Source organism: Salmo salar, chromosome 15, assembly GCF_965601325.2.
Source record: "Salmo salar chromosome 15, fSalSal1, whole genome shotgun sequence".
Classification (NCBI taxonomy): Eukaryota; Metazoa; Chordata; class Actinopteri; order Salmoniformes; family Salmonidae; genus Salmo; species Salmo salar.
In genome coordinates this window covers 84,837,914-84,855,316 of record NC_138305.1, presented here as the reverse complement: position 1 = coordinate 84,855,316, position 17,403 = coordinate 84,837,914, and the positions used below count along the sequence as shown (strand labels likewise).

At 41.4% G+C, this 17,403-nt stretch overlaps 1 protein-coding gene across 1 annotated transcript in view; it reads right to left on the bottom strand.

The window, feature by feature from the left end:
• LOC106572015 (ephrin type-A receptor 2) overlaps positions 1 to 11,545 on the bottom strand; it is a 47,823-nt gene extending 36,278 nt beyond the window's left edge. The window contains exons 1-3 of the mRNA XM_014145712.3: positions 11,369 to 11,545; positions 9,949 to 10,028; positions 6,423 to 7,074 (exon numbers count right to left, since the gene is read on the bottom strand). Of these exons, the coding sequence (XP_014001187.1) occupies positions 6,423 to 7,074; positions 9,949 to 10,028; positions 11,369 to 11,450 (814 nt within the window). The 5' untranslated portion in view covers positions 11,451 to 11,545. The remainder of the gene's footprint in view (positions 1 to 6,422; positions 7,075 to 9,948; positions 10,029 to 11,368) is intronic.
• Positions 11,546 to 17,403: the final 5,858 nt, after the last annotated feature.

The window sequence follows — 17,403 nt, the reverse complement described above, 5'->3', positions numbered from 1 at the left end:
GGGCATTGAAAATGGGTCTTGGATGGGTATTCCAGCATGACAATGACCCAAAACACACGGCCAAGGTAACAAAGGAGTGGCTCAAGAAGAAGCACATTAAGGTCCTGGAGTGGCCTAGCCAGTCTCCAGACCTTAATCCCATAGAAAATCTGTGGAGGGAGCTGAAGGTTCGAGTTGCCAAATGTCAGCCTCGAAACCTTAATGACTTGGAGAAGATCTGCAAAGAGGAGTGGGACAAAATCCCTCCTGAGATGTGTGCAAACCTGGTGGCCAACTGCAAGAAACATCTGACCTCTGTGATTGCCAACAAGGGTTTTGCCACCAAGTACTAAGTCATGTTTTGCAGAGGGGTCAAATACTTATTTCCCTCATTAAAATGCAAATCAATTTATAACATTTTTGACATGGGTTTTTCTGGATTTTTTTGTTGTTATTCTGTCTCTCACTGTTCAAATAAACCTACCATTAAAATTATAGACTGATCATTTCTTTGTCAGTGGGCAAAACGTACAAAATCAGCAGTGGATCAAATACTTTTTTCTCTCACTGTATATACTGTATTTTAGTCAAAGCCACTCCAAAATTGCTCAATCCAATATTTATATATTTCTTAATTCTGTTCTTTTACTTTTAGATGTGTGTATTGTTGTGAATCGTTTTTCAATACTACTGCACTGTTGGAGCTAGGAACACAAGCATTTCGCTACACCTGCAATAACATCTGCTAAATGTGTATGTGACCAATAAAAATGTGATTTGATTCTGCCCTCAGCAGCTTCCTGTGATGTACAGTATGTGTATCCCCACCAAACTACGGTACACAGATCAGGGATACTTTTCAAATGTAGCATCTGTTTATTATTTTTGGAGACAGTCGTCAAATAAGCCCCCCAAAAATACTTGTTTTATTTACTGGCATACACAGAACAGCACAAAGTCTAAATAATCACATCTGGGTCGTGTGAAACGGGATGTTACGATTCAATTGGTGTCACATTCAGGAGATGCACACAGGCCAACAATAATAATATCTTCATCATCCAGAGAGCAATAGAAAAATGTTGTCTTGTAGCTGGTTACATGAGGGAATAGTCAGTAATAATGTTACTTTTGATCATAAAACTTACAGGAGAGTTGTAAAATGGAGATTGGAAAAGGAGGGGGGGGGGTAGAGCCTGGGAGCAATAAAAGAGATTAAGAGAGAGAAAAAAGAAAATGGAACGAGCAAAAGAAATGAGGGCAGGAAGACAAAGACGCAGGGAGAACCAGCAGTTACTGCACATAAAGCACACACACACACCCAAGTCAATTACTACCCATAAAGTCACTCGCCACACGGCAGGCACAGTCATGCAGCTTCAACTTAGTCACCGACATCAGTTTAGGGGAGAGGAAAACTAGGCCTAGATTACTGGAAAAGGGAAATCCTCCTTTGGGAGAAAATAACCTTACCAGAACTAATTTACTGGTTCCCTCAGGATTTTTCCCACAGACAAAAAAAGGAGCTCAACAACATTCAGACTCTGTGTGTAAACAAGAGCATTTAGATACTGAGTGTGCGTCTCAAATGGCCATGGTCAAAAGTAGTGCAGTTCATAGGGAATAGGATGCCATTTGGAACACAGGTCAAGTTGGCCTTAAGACATATTTGCCCAGCTCTGGGATGAGTGTGCATATGGCTTTAATGTGGGTGACAGGGTGTGGGCACGGACAGCTCGACACAATCCAAGGAGCAGCCAGGTCAAACGTGTGCCTTTGTGTGGTAACACAAGGTTTGTGTTCCTTTCTGCCAGCAAAGATTATGTGTAAAGAAAGGCATTCTTAAAGGGTAGGAAGCATGAGTTTTTACTCAACACAGTGTGGTCAAAGACTTATTTTGTAGTCACGATCTGGTTACCTATAACTATACTGAACCAAAATATAAACGTTACACGTAAAGTGTTGGTCTCATGTTTCATGAGCTGAAATAAAAAGATCCCAGAAATGTTCCATATGCATGCACAAAAAGCTTATTTCTTAATTTTGTGCACAAATGTATTTACATCCCTGTTAGTGAGCATTTCTCCTTTCCCAAGATAATCCATCCACCTGACAGGTGTGGCATATCAAGAAGCTAATTGAACAGCATTACCATTACACGGGTGCACCTTGTGCTGGGGACAATAAAAGGCAACTCGAAAATGTGCAGTTTTGTCACACAACACAATGCCACAGATTTCTCAAGTTTTGAGGGAGTGTGCAATTGGCAAGCTGACTGCAGGAATGTCCATCAGAGCTGTTGCCAGATAAATTAACATTAATTTATCTACTTAAGCCGCTGTCATTTTAAAGAATTTGGCAGTATGTCCAACTGGCCTCACAACCACTGACCAGGTGTAACCACGCCAGCCCAGGACCTCCACATCTGGCTTCTTCACCTGCGGGATCATCTGAGACCAGCCACCCGGACAGCTGATGAAACTGTGGGTTTGCACAACTGAAGAATTTCTGCAAAAACTGTCAGGAACCATCTCAGGGAAACTCATCTGCGTGTTCGTCATCCTGACCAGAGTGTTTACCTGACTGCAGTTTATCATCGTAACCGACTTCAGTGGGCAAATGCTCACCTTCGATGGCCACTGGTATGCCGGTCAAGTGTGCTCTTCACGGATGAATCCCAGTTTTAACTGTACCGGGCAGATGGCTTTGTGGAGGAAAGCGGTTTGCTGATGTCAACGTTGTGAACAGAGTGCCCCATGGTGGCGGTGGGGTTATGGTATGGGCAGGCATAAGCTACGGACAACAAACACAATTGCATTTTATCGATGGCAATTTGAATGCACAGAGATACCGTGAAGTGATCCAGAGGCCCATTGTTGTGCCATACATCCGCCGCGATCACCTCATGTTTCAGCATGATAATGCACAGCCCCATGTCGCAAAGACCTGTACACAATTCCTGGAAGCTGAAAACGTCCCAGTTCTTCCATAGCCTCCATACTCAGCAGACATGTCACCCACTGAGCATGTTTGGGATGCTCGGGATCGACGTGTACGACAGCGTGTTCTAGTTCCTGCCAATACCAAACAACTTCACACAGCCATTGAAGAGGAGTGGGACAACATTCCACAGGGCACAATCAACAGCCTGATCAACTCTATGCGAATTAGATGTGTCAGGCTGCATGACGCAAATGATGGCCACACCAGATAGACTGTTTTTATTTTAAGGTATTCCTTGTCATGTGAAATCCATATATTAGGGCCTAATGAATTAATTTCAATTGACAAATGTCCTTATATGAATTGTAACTCAGTAAAATCTTTGAAATTGTTGCATGTTGCATTTATATTTTTGTTCAGTGTACAAACAGTTGTTTGCGATTTTTACATATTTCTTAACTTATTTCCGGATATCTTCGGAACTACCCACAATGCACTATTTCTCAACATCATATGGAGAACCGGTGCTACCTAGCTAGTTCCAGCTGGCTAACGTTAGCTACACGCTATGCTAGCATGTAATTACATTCCAAACCAAGTGTTGGTGCTGGTGAAAATCTACAAAGAAACCATTTAACTTCATGCAAAAGATCTCTTCTCCTGTGCGTTTAGTAGTGGTAGTCAAGCGAGCATTGTAGTAGTTTTCCGTCGTTCGTAGCTAGTGCAGTAATACCCACATATTGCCATAATATCCACAAGGACGGAGTTACGACTCATTTGTGGTCCAGAAAAGAGAAGCTAGCTTTGAAGCAGGACCGGTTTATTCGGTTTTGGAATGAGACTGACTGAAACCAGTTACTGTGCCGAGCGTGAATGTGAAGCCTGCAACCTCTATTTCCTACCGACCTACTGGTACATCGCGAGTGTCTGCAGTGATGGAGATAAACCGGTTAAATTCATTGTGGATTAGCTGACTCTCCCTCGGCCGCTGAAACGGCCTCTCCCTCTAAAGGCCTCTCATTGACTCTTCTTTAACTTAGGTAGCTAATTTAGCGTAAATTGGTAAGTCTCCGCTCTCTCTACTTTATATCTGATGGCAATTTTTGTTGTTTTGTTCTGTGGGTTCCAGCCTGTGCTAGACTAGTTGTTCTCTGGCTTACTACTCAGCTATGTTGAATGTGGTGGTTGGCTAGCTAGCAGGCTAAAATAAACTTTAGCAAGATGGCTTACTTGCTAGCTAAGATAACGGCATATACTGGTAACATTATTTGATAATTGGTTAGATGGCGTTATGCATTTAGAAAACTTTGGTTTACTTTAATATATCTGTAAGCTAGGTGTTGATAGCAACTGGCTGACTCACGCAGTGCTAACGTAATGTTAGCAGGCTGGTAGGCCTAACGTTAGTAGGCTAGTTGGCTAGCAACCTTGCAAGCTGATATGTAACAATACATTCATAAAGTAGTAGCTTGCAAATAGGCAGAAAATGTCATTGAAACCAGTAGTCATGGGTGCAAACGATTTGTTTAATTAGAAATTATTTGTTGGAGTTTACATTATAGGGAATAGTCTGGCTTGCCAGGTTATCCATATTACGTCACACCACGCAAATGTTTTTCCAGCATGACTTCAGCATTCTTCGGAATTCTGATCAGTTTTATGTAATAACTCGAAAAATAGAAAAGTGAGGTGCAACTTTGCATTGGGACTTTTGACACGCATTCTAATGCTACTCCATATGTTACATGTGGTTACATTTATGCTACCTACCCTTTAAGGAAGAAAACTGTCAATGTCAACAGTGAGTCAACTGGAGCACACTGCATGGGGGAAGAGGGTGTGTGTGTGTGTGCCTTTGCGTGTGCATTTGATGTACTGTTGTACTTTTATCTGTGTATGTTTCCACTACTAATGCCAAGCTCATTCACCTTCACCTTACACTGTAGCTTTCTGTATTCAACCTGTATTCAGCCTCAATCCATTTTCCTGTAAGGTGGGAGCAGGAGTGCGTCCCAAATTGCATCCTATTCCCTATGTATAGGGCTGTAGTCAAAAGTAGTGCACTATATAGGGAATAGGGTTCTATTTGGGGCACAGCCCAGGAGTTCTCCATAGGGAATTCCTCAGACCTGCAGTAATCTGGGAGTAAATGGAAGAGGAATGCAGTGGAGAATGGGAAGGGGAGGGTGAGAGGAGCCAGTGCCTACAGCTCAACACTGCACCTCATTGTTCTCCTACCTTTACATTCCATTCCTCACTTTTTTTAATCTCACACACACACGTTCATTACCAATGGAGGGGAAACAGATTGTGCGTGTGCATCTTCCAAAATCAGTGGTGTAGCAACATGCTTAATGTTCCGGTGATGGGAGTTTTGTGGTGCCCCATCACGGAACAGCTCCTAACAGGCCTGAGCATGCCAACATGCTCGCTCTCACCCTGCTGCAGTCACATACAAAAACACTCACATGGTGAAACCTAGTCTCTTACAGCAGATATGAGAGAGGGAGAGAAGGATTTCCCAATGACTTAAGGAATGCCAATTTCTCTGATGCATGTAACAAAGAAAGCCAGAGAACTGAAATTTCATTGAAATTGAATTGATAACCAGAGGGGCTTTCTCTCCTCCACCTCTCTACCCTCCTCCTACCTCGAAGAAGTCAATACACCACCAGTACAGTTTCAGAGTGACTTCTGCCTCTCCAGTCTTTGAGCAACATCTGCCATTTTGGCAGGACTGAGGAGATGTAGACTAGAGGGCCTCTGATGAGGACTTGAACGCAATATGGTGGCAACATGACTACAAAGCCCAGGTAAGACTACGTATGAGTATTTAAGATAATGAATGAATGACAAATTAGCAGCATACTAGCTTACAAGGGCCAAAGGTCATGATAAAAATGGCTACTAACAAGAGTGAGCGACCTCAAACACTTTTCAGTTAAGAGGGGGCTATTTCTCAGTTATGGAATGATGCCGAGAATCCGATTTTCCACTTTAAAATGCATGCCAAACAAAAACAAATGATTGCAAAGTTAAACAAACCAGCCAACTATGTACAAGGACGACATTTAACAATTTCCACTGAAAATGTAGTAAAAATGGATTTAGTTGAAGAACAGTGCAGATGCAAAGTTTGGTAACAGAATGACTGTTTGTGCTGTTTGTTAGGTCATTCTGTTACCAAACTTCGCATTTGCGCTGTTATTTAAGTAAATGCGTTTTTGTAAAATTCTGTGGAAATTGTAAAAAATTGTTCAAGTGAAAAATCGGAGTCTCAGCATCATTAAGTTACTGTGGAATTGCCTTTTTAATATTTGCATTTTTATAGCCAACACAAATTAAAAAACATAACACACCTTCTGCGAAATATCTCTATGCAGACTATTCATGCCAGCTCACACTCACAAGCCTCCACACACATACACAGCATTAGAATCCATGATGCGAGAGGGGAAAGACTCTCAGACCACCAGCCAACAAAGGAACATACACCTTACCTCGGCATGTGCCGTTGACGGCCTCGTAGCCGGGCCTGCATTGGCACTGTCCGACGGGCACCACCCACTCTCCATCCACCGTGCAGTAGATGCGGGGCATCTCCTCGCTCACCGCATTCTCTATGCAGGCCCCCGCCACCTCCCTCAGGGCCTGGTTCTCCCCCCCCCCTGCCACTGTTTCGGGGAAGGCTGCCAGGCTTTTGACAGTGGCCGGGCAGGTCTTATAGTAGACCCTGACAGAGAGCAGCGCAACACAGGCCCCGATGTCTTGGAAGGCAAGGTAGAAGCCTTTCCTGCTGAGGCTCTCCACCACCCGCGTCTCTGTGTTGATGTGTAGCTCATTGCGGCTGGTGATCTCGTCGGGTGCGATGGTTGCCACCTTCTTGAACTGGCCCTTGCGGAAGTTGGTGCCGATATCAGCGTCCGACTCGGAGGAGAACAGGTTGAAGGTCTCCTTGCAGGTAAGCGATGAGCCGTCGAACGAGTTGCAGTCACGCACGATGAACTGCAGCTCCACGAAGACTCGAGAGGCTGACGGGCGGCGCTGGATGAAGGTGGTGCGCAGCCAGTTGTCCTGCTCACGCTCACCCACGTTACACACCGAGTAGGTATAGAACTGTGAGCCGTTGAGACTCCTCTGGACCACCTCCCACTGAAACAACCACACAGACAGACTATCAGGAATTCAGTCAAACACTGACTCTGGGGGATACATTTTGAGCAAAGTTAAAATGTTCAATGCTTATTGGGGGTTCCCTACAGCCCATGTTGACATCTTAAATTCTAATGGGGGTGCCTTGATTTGTTATAGGAGTGACTATCACCCCTGTAATTTTAACCCTGGAGGCAAAGGGAAAGTGAGTGAGGGAGACCCCAAAGGAACATATCAAGACATAAGAGTGGCGAGAAAAGACAAGAGGTCTTAGCGAAGGAATGAAGCCCGCTGATTTTTACAATACTATTGAAATACCCCTGAAGCCTGTCAACAATGAGGCATCTTAAGCAACAGATGTTGATCCATGTATCCAACTCTTGCTGCCACAGCAGTTAGACATTTTAGTGAGAAGTCTTCCAACTAGGGCTGTGGCAGTCACAAAATTTAATCAGCCGGTGATTGTCAAGCAAATAACTGTCGGTCTCACGGTAATTGACCGTTAATTAACAAACACATTTAGCATCTCCTGGCTTCCACACAAAAAAGTTCAATAAATCCATGTAATATAGCCTACACCTTCACAATAAATCCATTGTTTATTTTAGACCGGTCTAAAGAAGCATGATATGAAGAAAATGTACCGTAATTTCCGGACTATTAAGCGCACCTGAATATAAGCCTCACCCACTGAATTTTTTTTTTTTTTATTTTTTTTTATAAATAAGCCGCACATGTCTATAAGCCGCAGGTGCCTACCAGTACATTGAAACAAATGAACTTTACACAGGCTTTAACGAAACACAGCTTGTAACAAAAATAAATAGGCTTTAACGAAACATGGCTTGTAACAAAAATAAATAGGCTTTAACGAAACACGGCTTGTAACAAAAAATAAAAAATTAGCAGTAAGCTTTAGTTGTCTTTTTGCACTGAGTCAATTCCTCACGCTGCTGTTTCCAACGTCTTATCATCGACTCATTAAGACCAAGCTCCCGTGCAGCAGCTCTATTTCCTTTTCCAACAGCCAGATCAATCGCCTTCAACTTGAAAGCTGCATCATATGCATTTCTCCGTGTCTTTTCCATGATGAGTGTGACAAAATGACTACCGTAATCAGAATGATTGGAAGTTTGAGAGTGCTCGATTTAATCTAAACAGTAAAGAAAAAAGTTGTTTGACCTTAACCCGTTCGGCAATTTCATTGGTCTAATGAAAGCTTCATGCCGCCAAAAAACTGAGCACGTCACAGAATGTGTTTAAAAAAAAATAATAATAATTAAAGTGGGAAAAATCCATATATTAGCCGCGTCATTGTTTAAGTCGCGGGGTTTAAAGCGTGGGGAAAAAGTTGCGGCTTATAGTCCGGAATTTACGGTAGTTCATTTCAGAAGAAAAGAATAGCATACTCTGAGGTCTCCTTATGTTAGGTCCTGATGTGGCTATGCCAAATGGCTGTGGGTTAGACTAGTTCATTTAGCAGACAAGATTTGTTTATAATTCCGTGGCATTATTTTATAGTACGAAGGATACAATTGAACAAAACTGAATAAAAATATTAATATTTTCTCCAAGCGATTTGAGGGAGTGCGCACATGCGGCTATTCTGTGTTGAGCGTTTAAAAAATAAATAGGTACTCCTATATGCTTAAATTTAGAGAAGCCTAATTACCATGACTAAATGGTCATGTGGAATTTGACTGCCTTCATGACTCGTGACCGCCGGTGTGGCGGTAATACGGTCACCGCAACAGCCCTACTTCCAACATGCTTCAGCGTAATAGTGGCTGCTCAAATACATTTGGCCCCACGGGGGCTGAGCCTGTGGTTTGTTCTCTGCATGTTACCACTATGCTATTTATTAAAGGAATGTGCTTTGTTGGCTGACTGTGTGGCATCACATATAAACGGGGGCATGCAACACGAGAGCAAGCGGCTCCATAAAACTATTGCAAAATGTTTTAATGGGTGATTCAAACGTGGTAGAAACATTTTGAATTATAATACATGATATCATAATTATCATGATACGTGTAAATTTAGTCAACAATTAAGTGCTATCAAAACATAAAATATTGTAACATAACAACTATTCAGGCTTTCAATTAACTTTATTTTCCTGATCTATACAGTAGTTGAACTTCAGCAAGATTGTGCCAGGTGAAATTCAACATAACTGTTAGTACACAATTGAAGACACTATTTTGAGGAATTTTAAGATAGGATTATGTATGTTCAGCATGCCCAAACTTGCCTTTGAGTCATCAACCTATCAAATAGACCAACTTGTAATTATTTGCATGCAACTGAATGACCACTCAAATGTTAACGACACAAAATTGGGCCCAAGCACACATGACACAAAAGCAAACGATAAGAAAAAAAAAAAACAATCTGTTGTGTTTTACCGTGATGAAAGACAACCCATTTTCTACTTATGGGAAACGACAGCTAACTTAACTCGCTACATCAAATTTTCCCCAAAAGGTACCATATGCTCCAAACTGAAGTTAATTGCACCCTTACATACAATTCTGAAGCGAGGGACTTAAAACCACAAGTATTCTCTACCACGCTTGCTATAACTGCCATTCTCTCCCATCTGTCTCTCCCTTGGAGAGTCCAGACATGATACGCACTTAAACCCAACCCCATTAGAATAATATGACCCTTTCACATATTTAACTTGACATTACAATGACTAACATTTGTACTTGAGCACCAAGTTATAAAGGCAGATACTGGCAAATAAGAGTTGTGAAAGTAGTGTAAAGGTGAGACATTCAGACATAGCATATTATGTGCTACTCCAGCCATACTTCCCAAGAGAAGAGTACAGGAACAGGGCATAGGAAAGAGTGGATGGATACTTACCCCTTGCTTGTCTCCTTGTTCATATAGCCCGGTCAGCCAGCCTAGCTCACTCCCTGATGCCCTCATATCCAACAGCACCTCTGCACAAAGGAAAAAGTCAAAATTAAGTCTAATTCAACCACTTTACTTGGTGAAGCGCAGCAATGCGCACATGGTAGTAGGCTATAAGCGCAAATGTTCCATTAGCAGAAAACACCATTATCAAAAGTGACCACAAATGCAATTATGCATGTAATACCTTTATTATAAAAATATGCATTTTTATGGTATCTTCCCCAAACTTGAAACTCCCGCGCTGCTAATATATGCCAGTTAGGCTCTACACCCCATGTAAAGCAGATTCATGTGCTTCATTTTAAGAAGTTATTTGGCCACTTTAGTTGTGATACAAACCTAATTAAAACATACAGGCTTATGAGCTAGGCTACATGAGGTGTAGGCATTGTTTCTTATGCTGGACATCATACACAAGTGATAATATATAATTCACAAGTGATAAACTAATATTGTCACCAATCAGACTATTCTTGATGTAATCTTGTCTTAATGTGATTGCCATAACAGAGAGAGCTGGGACAAGTATATTTTGAAGTTTATTTGCTTCTTGGTATTACAATTTCCACTCTAATATTTTACTCCATTTAACTTCGTATTCCCTTACACATCCTAAATTGAGGCTAATACATAGGCCTATGTCAGTGACTTAAAATTAAAAAGGAAGCTTATGGTGTAATCACTAACTTGATGAAATAGAAAATACTAACTTTATCATCTATCATTCAACGTGCACTAAGTAGTAACCGACATTAATGTTCAGCCCAGCCATGCAGATAATTATCCATGTCTCCCATACGTAGTTGTTAGGCTACCTTGCACTGACAAGTGTGAAATCGTTTTTTAATTCCTTTTGAAAAAAATAACGAAAGAAATCTCCACTTCTTAATTTTTTTAGAAAAGTATCTGATCATTTTATTTCAGTGTAGGACAACTATTGCAAAGTAGCATAGTCTTCTTTTTTGTTTAAAAATCTGTGTTATATTTAATATGTTAATACAATGTCATACTGCAACCTTATTGATCTAGAGACAATCTGTAAATTCAAAATTCCAACAGGTAACGTTAGTAGCCCTCTATAATGTAGATTGCTCTCAGCACACCTCATGTTGATAAAAGAGGTCAGGGATAGACAGCGGATAATCGAATGTGATCGACATTTTATGAAATTTGATAAGGGATTGAATAAAAATAACTTTGTGGTCAAAATGCAACAACAAAAACTTCTACAAGTTGCGTCATTGTATCAGTATGTTCTTGCGCTGCGCTTTATACGTTCAACTTCCTCGTGGTCCCACAACCTGGGCATAGGATAGACTTGTTGGAAAAGGAGAAATTATATTTGTAAAAGTAGTACTTCACTTACCTTCTTTAGTTTGCAGTGTAATAAATATAAAGCTAATAAATACATAGGAAAACAACAAGAGCTTAATTCCACGGGGATCCATTTGGGAAAGTGTTCTTCTTATTTCTAGGCTAGGTTGGGATACTTCAACACTCACATTAGTTGCTCAACTGAACGCTGAGCTCGCGGAAGCCTCATTCACAAATGAGGAGGTCATCAACCCCCGCCTGTTGGAATGTCATCAATTCCTTATAGGGAGGGGGTGTGGCAAACAGGGAAGTGGCATTGGCATTACGCTTTGATGGCCTCAATAATTTGCCTGAGCCACAAGCAAAGCAGATATTCAAAGAAATGTGGCCTATTTACCTTTTTATGTTTCTTTCTTTGTGTACAAAACAAGAAGAATACTGCGTGAAACTCATGATAAAAGTAAATTAACAAGATTGTTTTCCTATTCATATTCTAGAATCTGAAGCAGTGTGACACGCAAACACAATTACTCCATAAAGTCAAGAGAAATGGCAAATACTTTTACATAAGGTCTTTAGAATTTGAAATATCATCCCCTTGATCAATATTAGTGAAGTAGAACAGAATCTGTATTCTCAGGGGGAGAGATAGAGAGGTTGGAGTATGGAGTGTGGGAGGGTGTGCTGGTATGAGTATGAATATAGAGGATTAAAGAATCCATCACCTAGCAACTCCTTTGCAAAGGAATTTGGGAGTCAAGCTCTGTCTACTTTCATTATTTGTTGTACAGTGTAACTATGGTTATATGTGTGAGAATACTATGCATTGAATATGGATGTTTACATTTTACATTACATTTTAGTCATTTAGCAGACGGTCTTATCCAGAGCAACTTACAGTAGTGAATGCATAATTTTCATTTTTTTTTTTCTTTCATACTGGTCCCCCGTGGGAATCGAACCCACAATCCTAGCGTTGCAAACACCATGCTCTACCAACTGAGCCACACAGGACCATGTGCCTGTATCTTGTAGTTTTTTAAACCATGGTTTCACTAAAAAAACTCCTGAATACTTTGTCAACCTGCTAGATTTTCTGGGTAGATATTTACCTTTGAATGCTGTCTTCACAATAGATGATTACAATACAGTGTGTCATTGATTTTGCAAGAGTCACACCGGTCTAGGAACATTAAGATTTTATTGGCTTTATGTTCCTAGACACCTGTGGGCCCAACTCTGCGGGAAAAGATTGGGCTTCTCCCTCTCTCCCAGCCATGTGCGAATCCTCCCTCCCCACGCCGCCTCCACGTACCCTGAGGCTCTGGTTTCACAAAGCCCCTCACACCAGGGAGAATGCATTGAGCCTTATGAAATGCCACATTAGTGAGCTTTTGAACCTAAAATCCCTCCACTCTCTCTCTCTCTTTAGATATACATTTAAGACAGAGAGAAAGAGAGAGAGAGCGAGAGAGAGAGAGAGAGAGAGAGAGAGAGAGAGAGAGAGAGAGAGAGAGAGAGAGAGAGAGAGAGAGAGAAAGAAAGAAAGAAAGAAAGAAAGAAAGAAAGAAAGAAAGAAAGAAAGAAAGAAAGAAAGAAAGAAAGAAAGAAAGAAAGAAAGAAAGAAAGAAAGAAAGAAAGAAAGAAAGAAAGAAAGAAAGAAAGAAAGAAAGAAAGAGAGGGGAGGGAGTAAGCAAGGGGTAGAGAGAGATGAAGGGAGGAGAGGGGGAGAGGGACGAGTGAGAGTCACAGTGTATCCCTCTTAGACGATTGCATTTCTCCATTATAGTTTTTCTCAGTCGCGTACAAGCAACTTTTGGATCTGTGTTGAAACATATCTATAGCAGAACAGCAATGATCAAATCCTCACATACATTTATTTACAAAACTTCTAATGTTTTGCAAAGGGTGGTCTAAGTGTCAATACAGCAAAGCGTCAATACAGGATTAAGATTGAATCCTACAACACCGGCTCTGATGCTCGTTGAATGTGGCAGGGCTTTAAAACTATTACAGACTACAAAGGAAAACCCAGCCGCGAGCTGCCCAGTGACGCGAGCCTACCAGACAAGCTAAATGCCTTTTATGCTCGCTTCGAGGCAAGCAACACTGAAGCATGCATGAGAGCACCAGAGGTTCTGGACGACTGTGTGATAACACTCTCGGTAGCCGATGTGAGCAAGACCTTTAAACAGGTCAACATTCACAAAGCCGTGGGGCCAGACGGATTACCAGGACGTGTACTCAAAGCATGCGCGGACCAACTGGCAAGAGTCTTCACTGACATTTTCAACCTCTCCCTGACCGAGTCTGTAATACCAACATGTTTCAAGCAGACCACCATAGTCCCTGTGCCCAAAGAAGCGAAGGTAGCCTGCCTAAATGATTACCGCCCCGTAGCACTCACGTCATTAGCCATGAAGTGCTTTGAAAGGCTGGTCATGGCTCACATCAACAGCATCCTCCCGGATACCGTAGACCAATTCTAATTCGCATACCACCCCAGCAGATCCACAGATGACGCAATGTCAATCGCACTCCACAGTGCCCTTTCCCACCTGGAAAAAAGGAACACCTATGTGAGAACGTTGTTCATTGACTACAGCTCAGCGTTCAACACCATAGTTCCCAGAAAACTCATCACTAAGTTAAGGACCCTGGGACTAAACACCTCCCTCTGCAACTGGATCTTGCACTTCCTGATGGGCCGCCCCCAGGTGGCAAGGGTAGGCAACAACACATCTGCTACACTGATCCTCAACACTGGGAACCCTCAGTTTCTGCTTTGTCATTTAGGGTATTGTATGTAGATTGATGAGGGGGAAAAAGCAATTTTATCCATTTTAGAATAAGGCTGTAACGTAACAAAATGTGCAAAAAGTAAAGGGGTCTAAAAACGTACAATTTAATAAATTTTAGAATAACGGGGCTATGCGATACCTGTTTTGGGCTCTGTATATGATATTGTTCCCCATTGCCTGTCAGACTTACAGCTATTCAGTTCCTAAGTAGACAAGTATTCTTTTAATACAATGAGACCAAAGTGAAAAATGCTGAGCAAACTGTCTGTGGGGTATCTAAAGGCTGACAGGGTGAGTAAGGGTTGAACAATATCCTCTCAGTGATATACTATACTACAGTGTTTCCAAACCCTGGTCCTCGAGTATCCCCAACAGTACACATTTTTATTGTAACCCTGGACAAGCATAGCTGATTCAACTTGTCAACTAATCATCAAGCTCTCAATGAGTTGAATAAGGTGTGTTTGTCAACAGCTACAATGAAACTGTGTACTATTGGGAGAACTCGAGGACCAGAGTTGGGAAATGTTATGTTTGTTCCTTGTATAATGACAAACCGGGGCGTAGGTTTAACTACTTTTAATGAACATATACTTCAGCTAGAAAACTCCTTGTTAAGCCATGCAAGGCATTCTTCAACCACCTGCCCCCCCTGCATAGCCTGCTGGGTAACGTAGTCTAAATGTTATTAACACATAACAACACAGGAAACACTGATGTACTATACACTATACAGAAAGATGCCAGAATGTACCGATAGCTGCCATGAAAAGTTTGGAGACGGAATAGGGCATTTGGACAAGGTCAGCCATCAGTTAAAGGTCAGCCTTTTTGGTCAGGGAGTTTGTCAACCATTGTCTGCCAGTGCTGTGATAAGATAACATGAAAAATCATGAATTTCAAGAATGTATCTGTTTGTTAGCTAGCTAGCCAGCCAGTTTTAGGGGAATGATTCCATAATTTCTTTTAAATTAACTACCAATATGCCAACCTTCCATTCAAACAATGCCCTCAATCCACAGCCATACACTGGCTGAAATCAGTAGATGATAGGACTTAGACAATTTGTAAATGCAACAAGTACTGATGTTGTATCATATAATAGGTTGACAATAATTTTATTACACAATTTCTGATATATCACCTGCCTTTGTTTTATTTTCCTGCATAAGTAAAATCAGGATTATGATTATTGCCATTCATTCCAAATAGACTGCCATTTTCACCAAATTTGGGAACTTTGAGGGTTTATGACATAGCCCCTCTAGTAATTTAATGTGGAAAAAATAAATGAAATAATTGAATAGCAGGAAATTAGCTTAAAAATGCAAAATTCTCTCAGCCTCAATGCAAAATGTGTAGAATAGCATGAGATTAGCTATAACACTGCACATTTTGGATGACACTACTGGGGTCAGAGGACATTCAAGACAATCCCTTGAAGGAAGTGCACTTGAGAAAGCACATCCAGAATGTGTGAGATGGACTCCGGAGGGCTTAGGGTGGATGTGAGCCCGGAGGGCATGAATGGTGTTCATTGATAGCAACCTGTGGATTCTGTTCCAAATTACCTATTTTGTGTGTGTGTGCGTGTGTGTGTGGGTGGGTGGGAGTGTGCGTGCGCGTTCGTTTGTGTGTCTGTGTGAGAGAAAGAGAGAGCGAGACAGAGAGAGAGAGAGCGAGACAGGGAAAGAAGAAGAGAAAGACCAAAAGAGAGAGAGAGAGACATAAAGAAAGAACTAAAAGAAAGTGAAAAAAAGAAAGAGAGATGTATTCGTTTTTACAGTGCCAGGTTCTTTAGGGTTGTTTCTAGGCTGAATGGTTAATGATGCTGAGCAGTGATGTCATGATGGTAGGCAACACCTGTCCTTGTAGTTGCCCCTGTAGGCCTATAGTGGTCTGCAGTTTGCTGAAGTAGGCATGTCTGACCCTTCTCCATATGCTACCGGCCCCCAGAAGGGGTGTTGTGTCAATAATGTGTTCGGATGGCTATGTGTGTGTGTGTGTGTGTGTGTGTGTGTGTGTGTGTGTGTGTGTGTGTGTGTGTGTGTGTGTGTGTGTGTGTGTGTGTGTGTGTGTGCGTACACGTAAGACCGTTACCGAAAGTAAGAATGACACAAAGTTGTAGTGTTGATAGTTGTTGTAGCCAGTTGTGGAAAAAGTACTCAATTTTCATAAAGTAAAGATGCCTTAAAAGAAAATGACTCCAGGAAAAGGAAAAGTCACCTAGTAAAATACTACTTGAGTAAAAGTCTAAAAGTATTTGGTTTTAAATGTACTTAAGTATCAAAAGTAAAAGTATAAATCACTTAAAATTTCTTATATTAAGCAAATAAGACGACACGATTTTCTTGTTTTTTTAATTTACGGATAGCCAAAAACACAGTTCAATACTCAGACATAATTTACAAACTAAGCATTTGTGTTTAGTGAGTCTGCCATATCAGAGGCAGTAGGGATGACTAGGGATGCTCTCTTGATAAGTGTGTGAATTAGACCATTTTCCTGTCCTGCTAAGCATTCAAAATGTAACGAGTACTTATGGGTGTCAGGGAAAATGTAAGGAGTAAAAAGTACATTATTTTCTTAGGGAATGTAGTGGAGTAAAAGTAAAAGTTGTCAAAAAAATAAATAATAAAGTAAAGTACAGATGCCCCAAAAAACTACTAAGTATTTTTACTTAAGTACTTTACACCACTGGTTGTAGTGTTGTAGAGTGGTACTTTTGCTCACCAGCAATTTGTCTTATGTACAGAGCTTATGTAGACGAGGAGAAACAGGGTTGGTGAACATTTTTGCTCACATCATTACTTGGAAAGGCTATTAAACATGAGACAATGCTCAGAGGGAAAATATTTCAGAGCCTTTTTGATTGAGCTAAGTGATGTGCTTATACAGTATGTCTTTCAACCATGTCATCTTCTCATCATAACAAGGCTTGTGTACTGTATATAACATAGTGCCAAATAAGGCTAGGGTTACAAAGGAGGACATGGTAAGTGTGTGTGGCTAGAACCTGCAGATGAGGAGGTATCAATTCACACACACACACACACACACACAATTTCTCATGCTGCTCTGCGAGTGAAAACAGAGAGTACATTTCAACTATTAGGTGACCAAATACAGCTGTAACGTCCATTGAGGCGAAAGGGGCGTGAGCATACAAACAGGTGTCGCCCAGCCACGTGGGTGCTAAGCTAATTAAGGGTCAATGGGACTTAGGTAGTTAGACAGAGCTGGGGGAAGAAAGTACTGTGTATGACAGCTGTCTTTGGAATGGCAG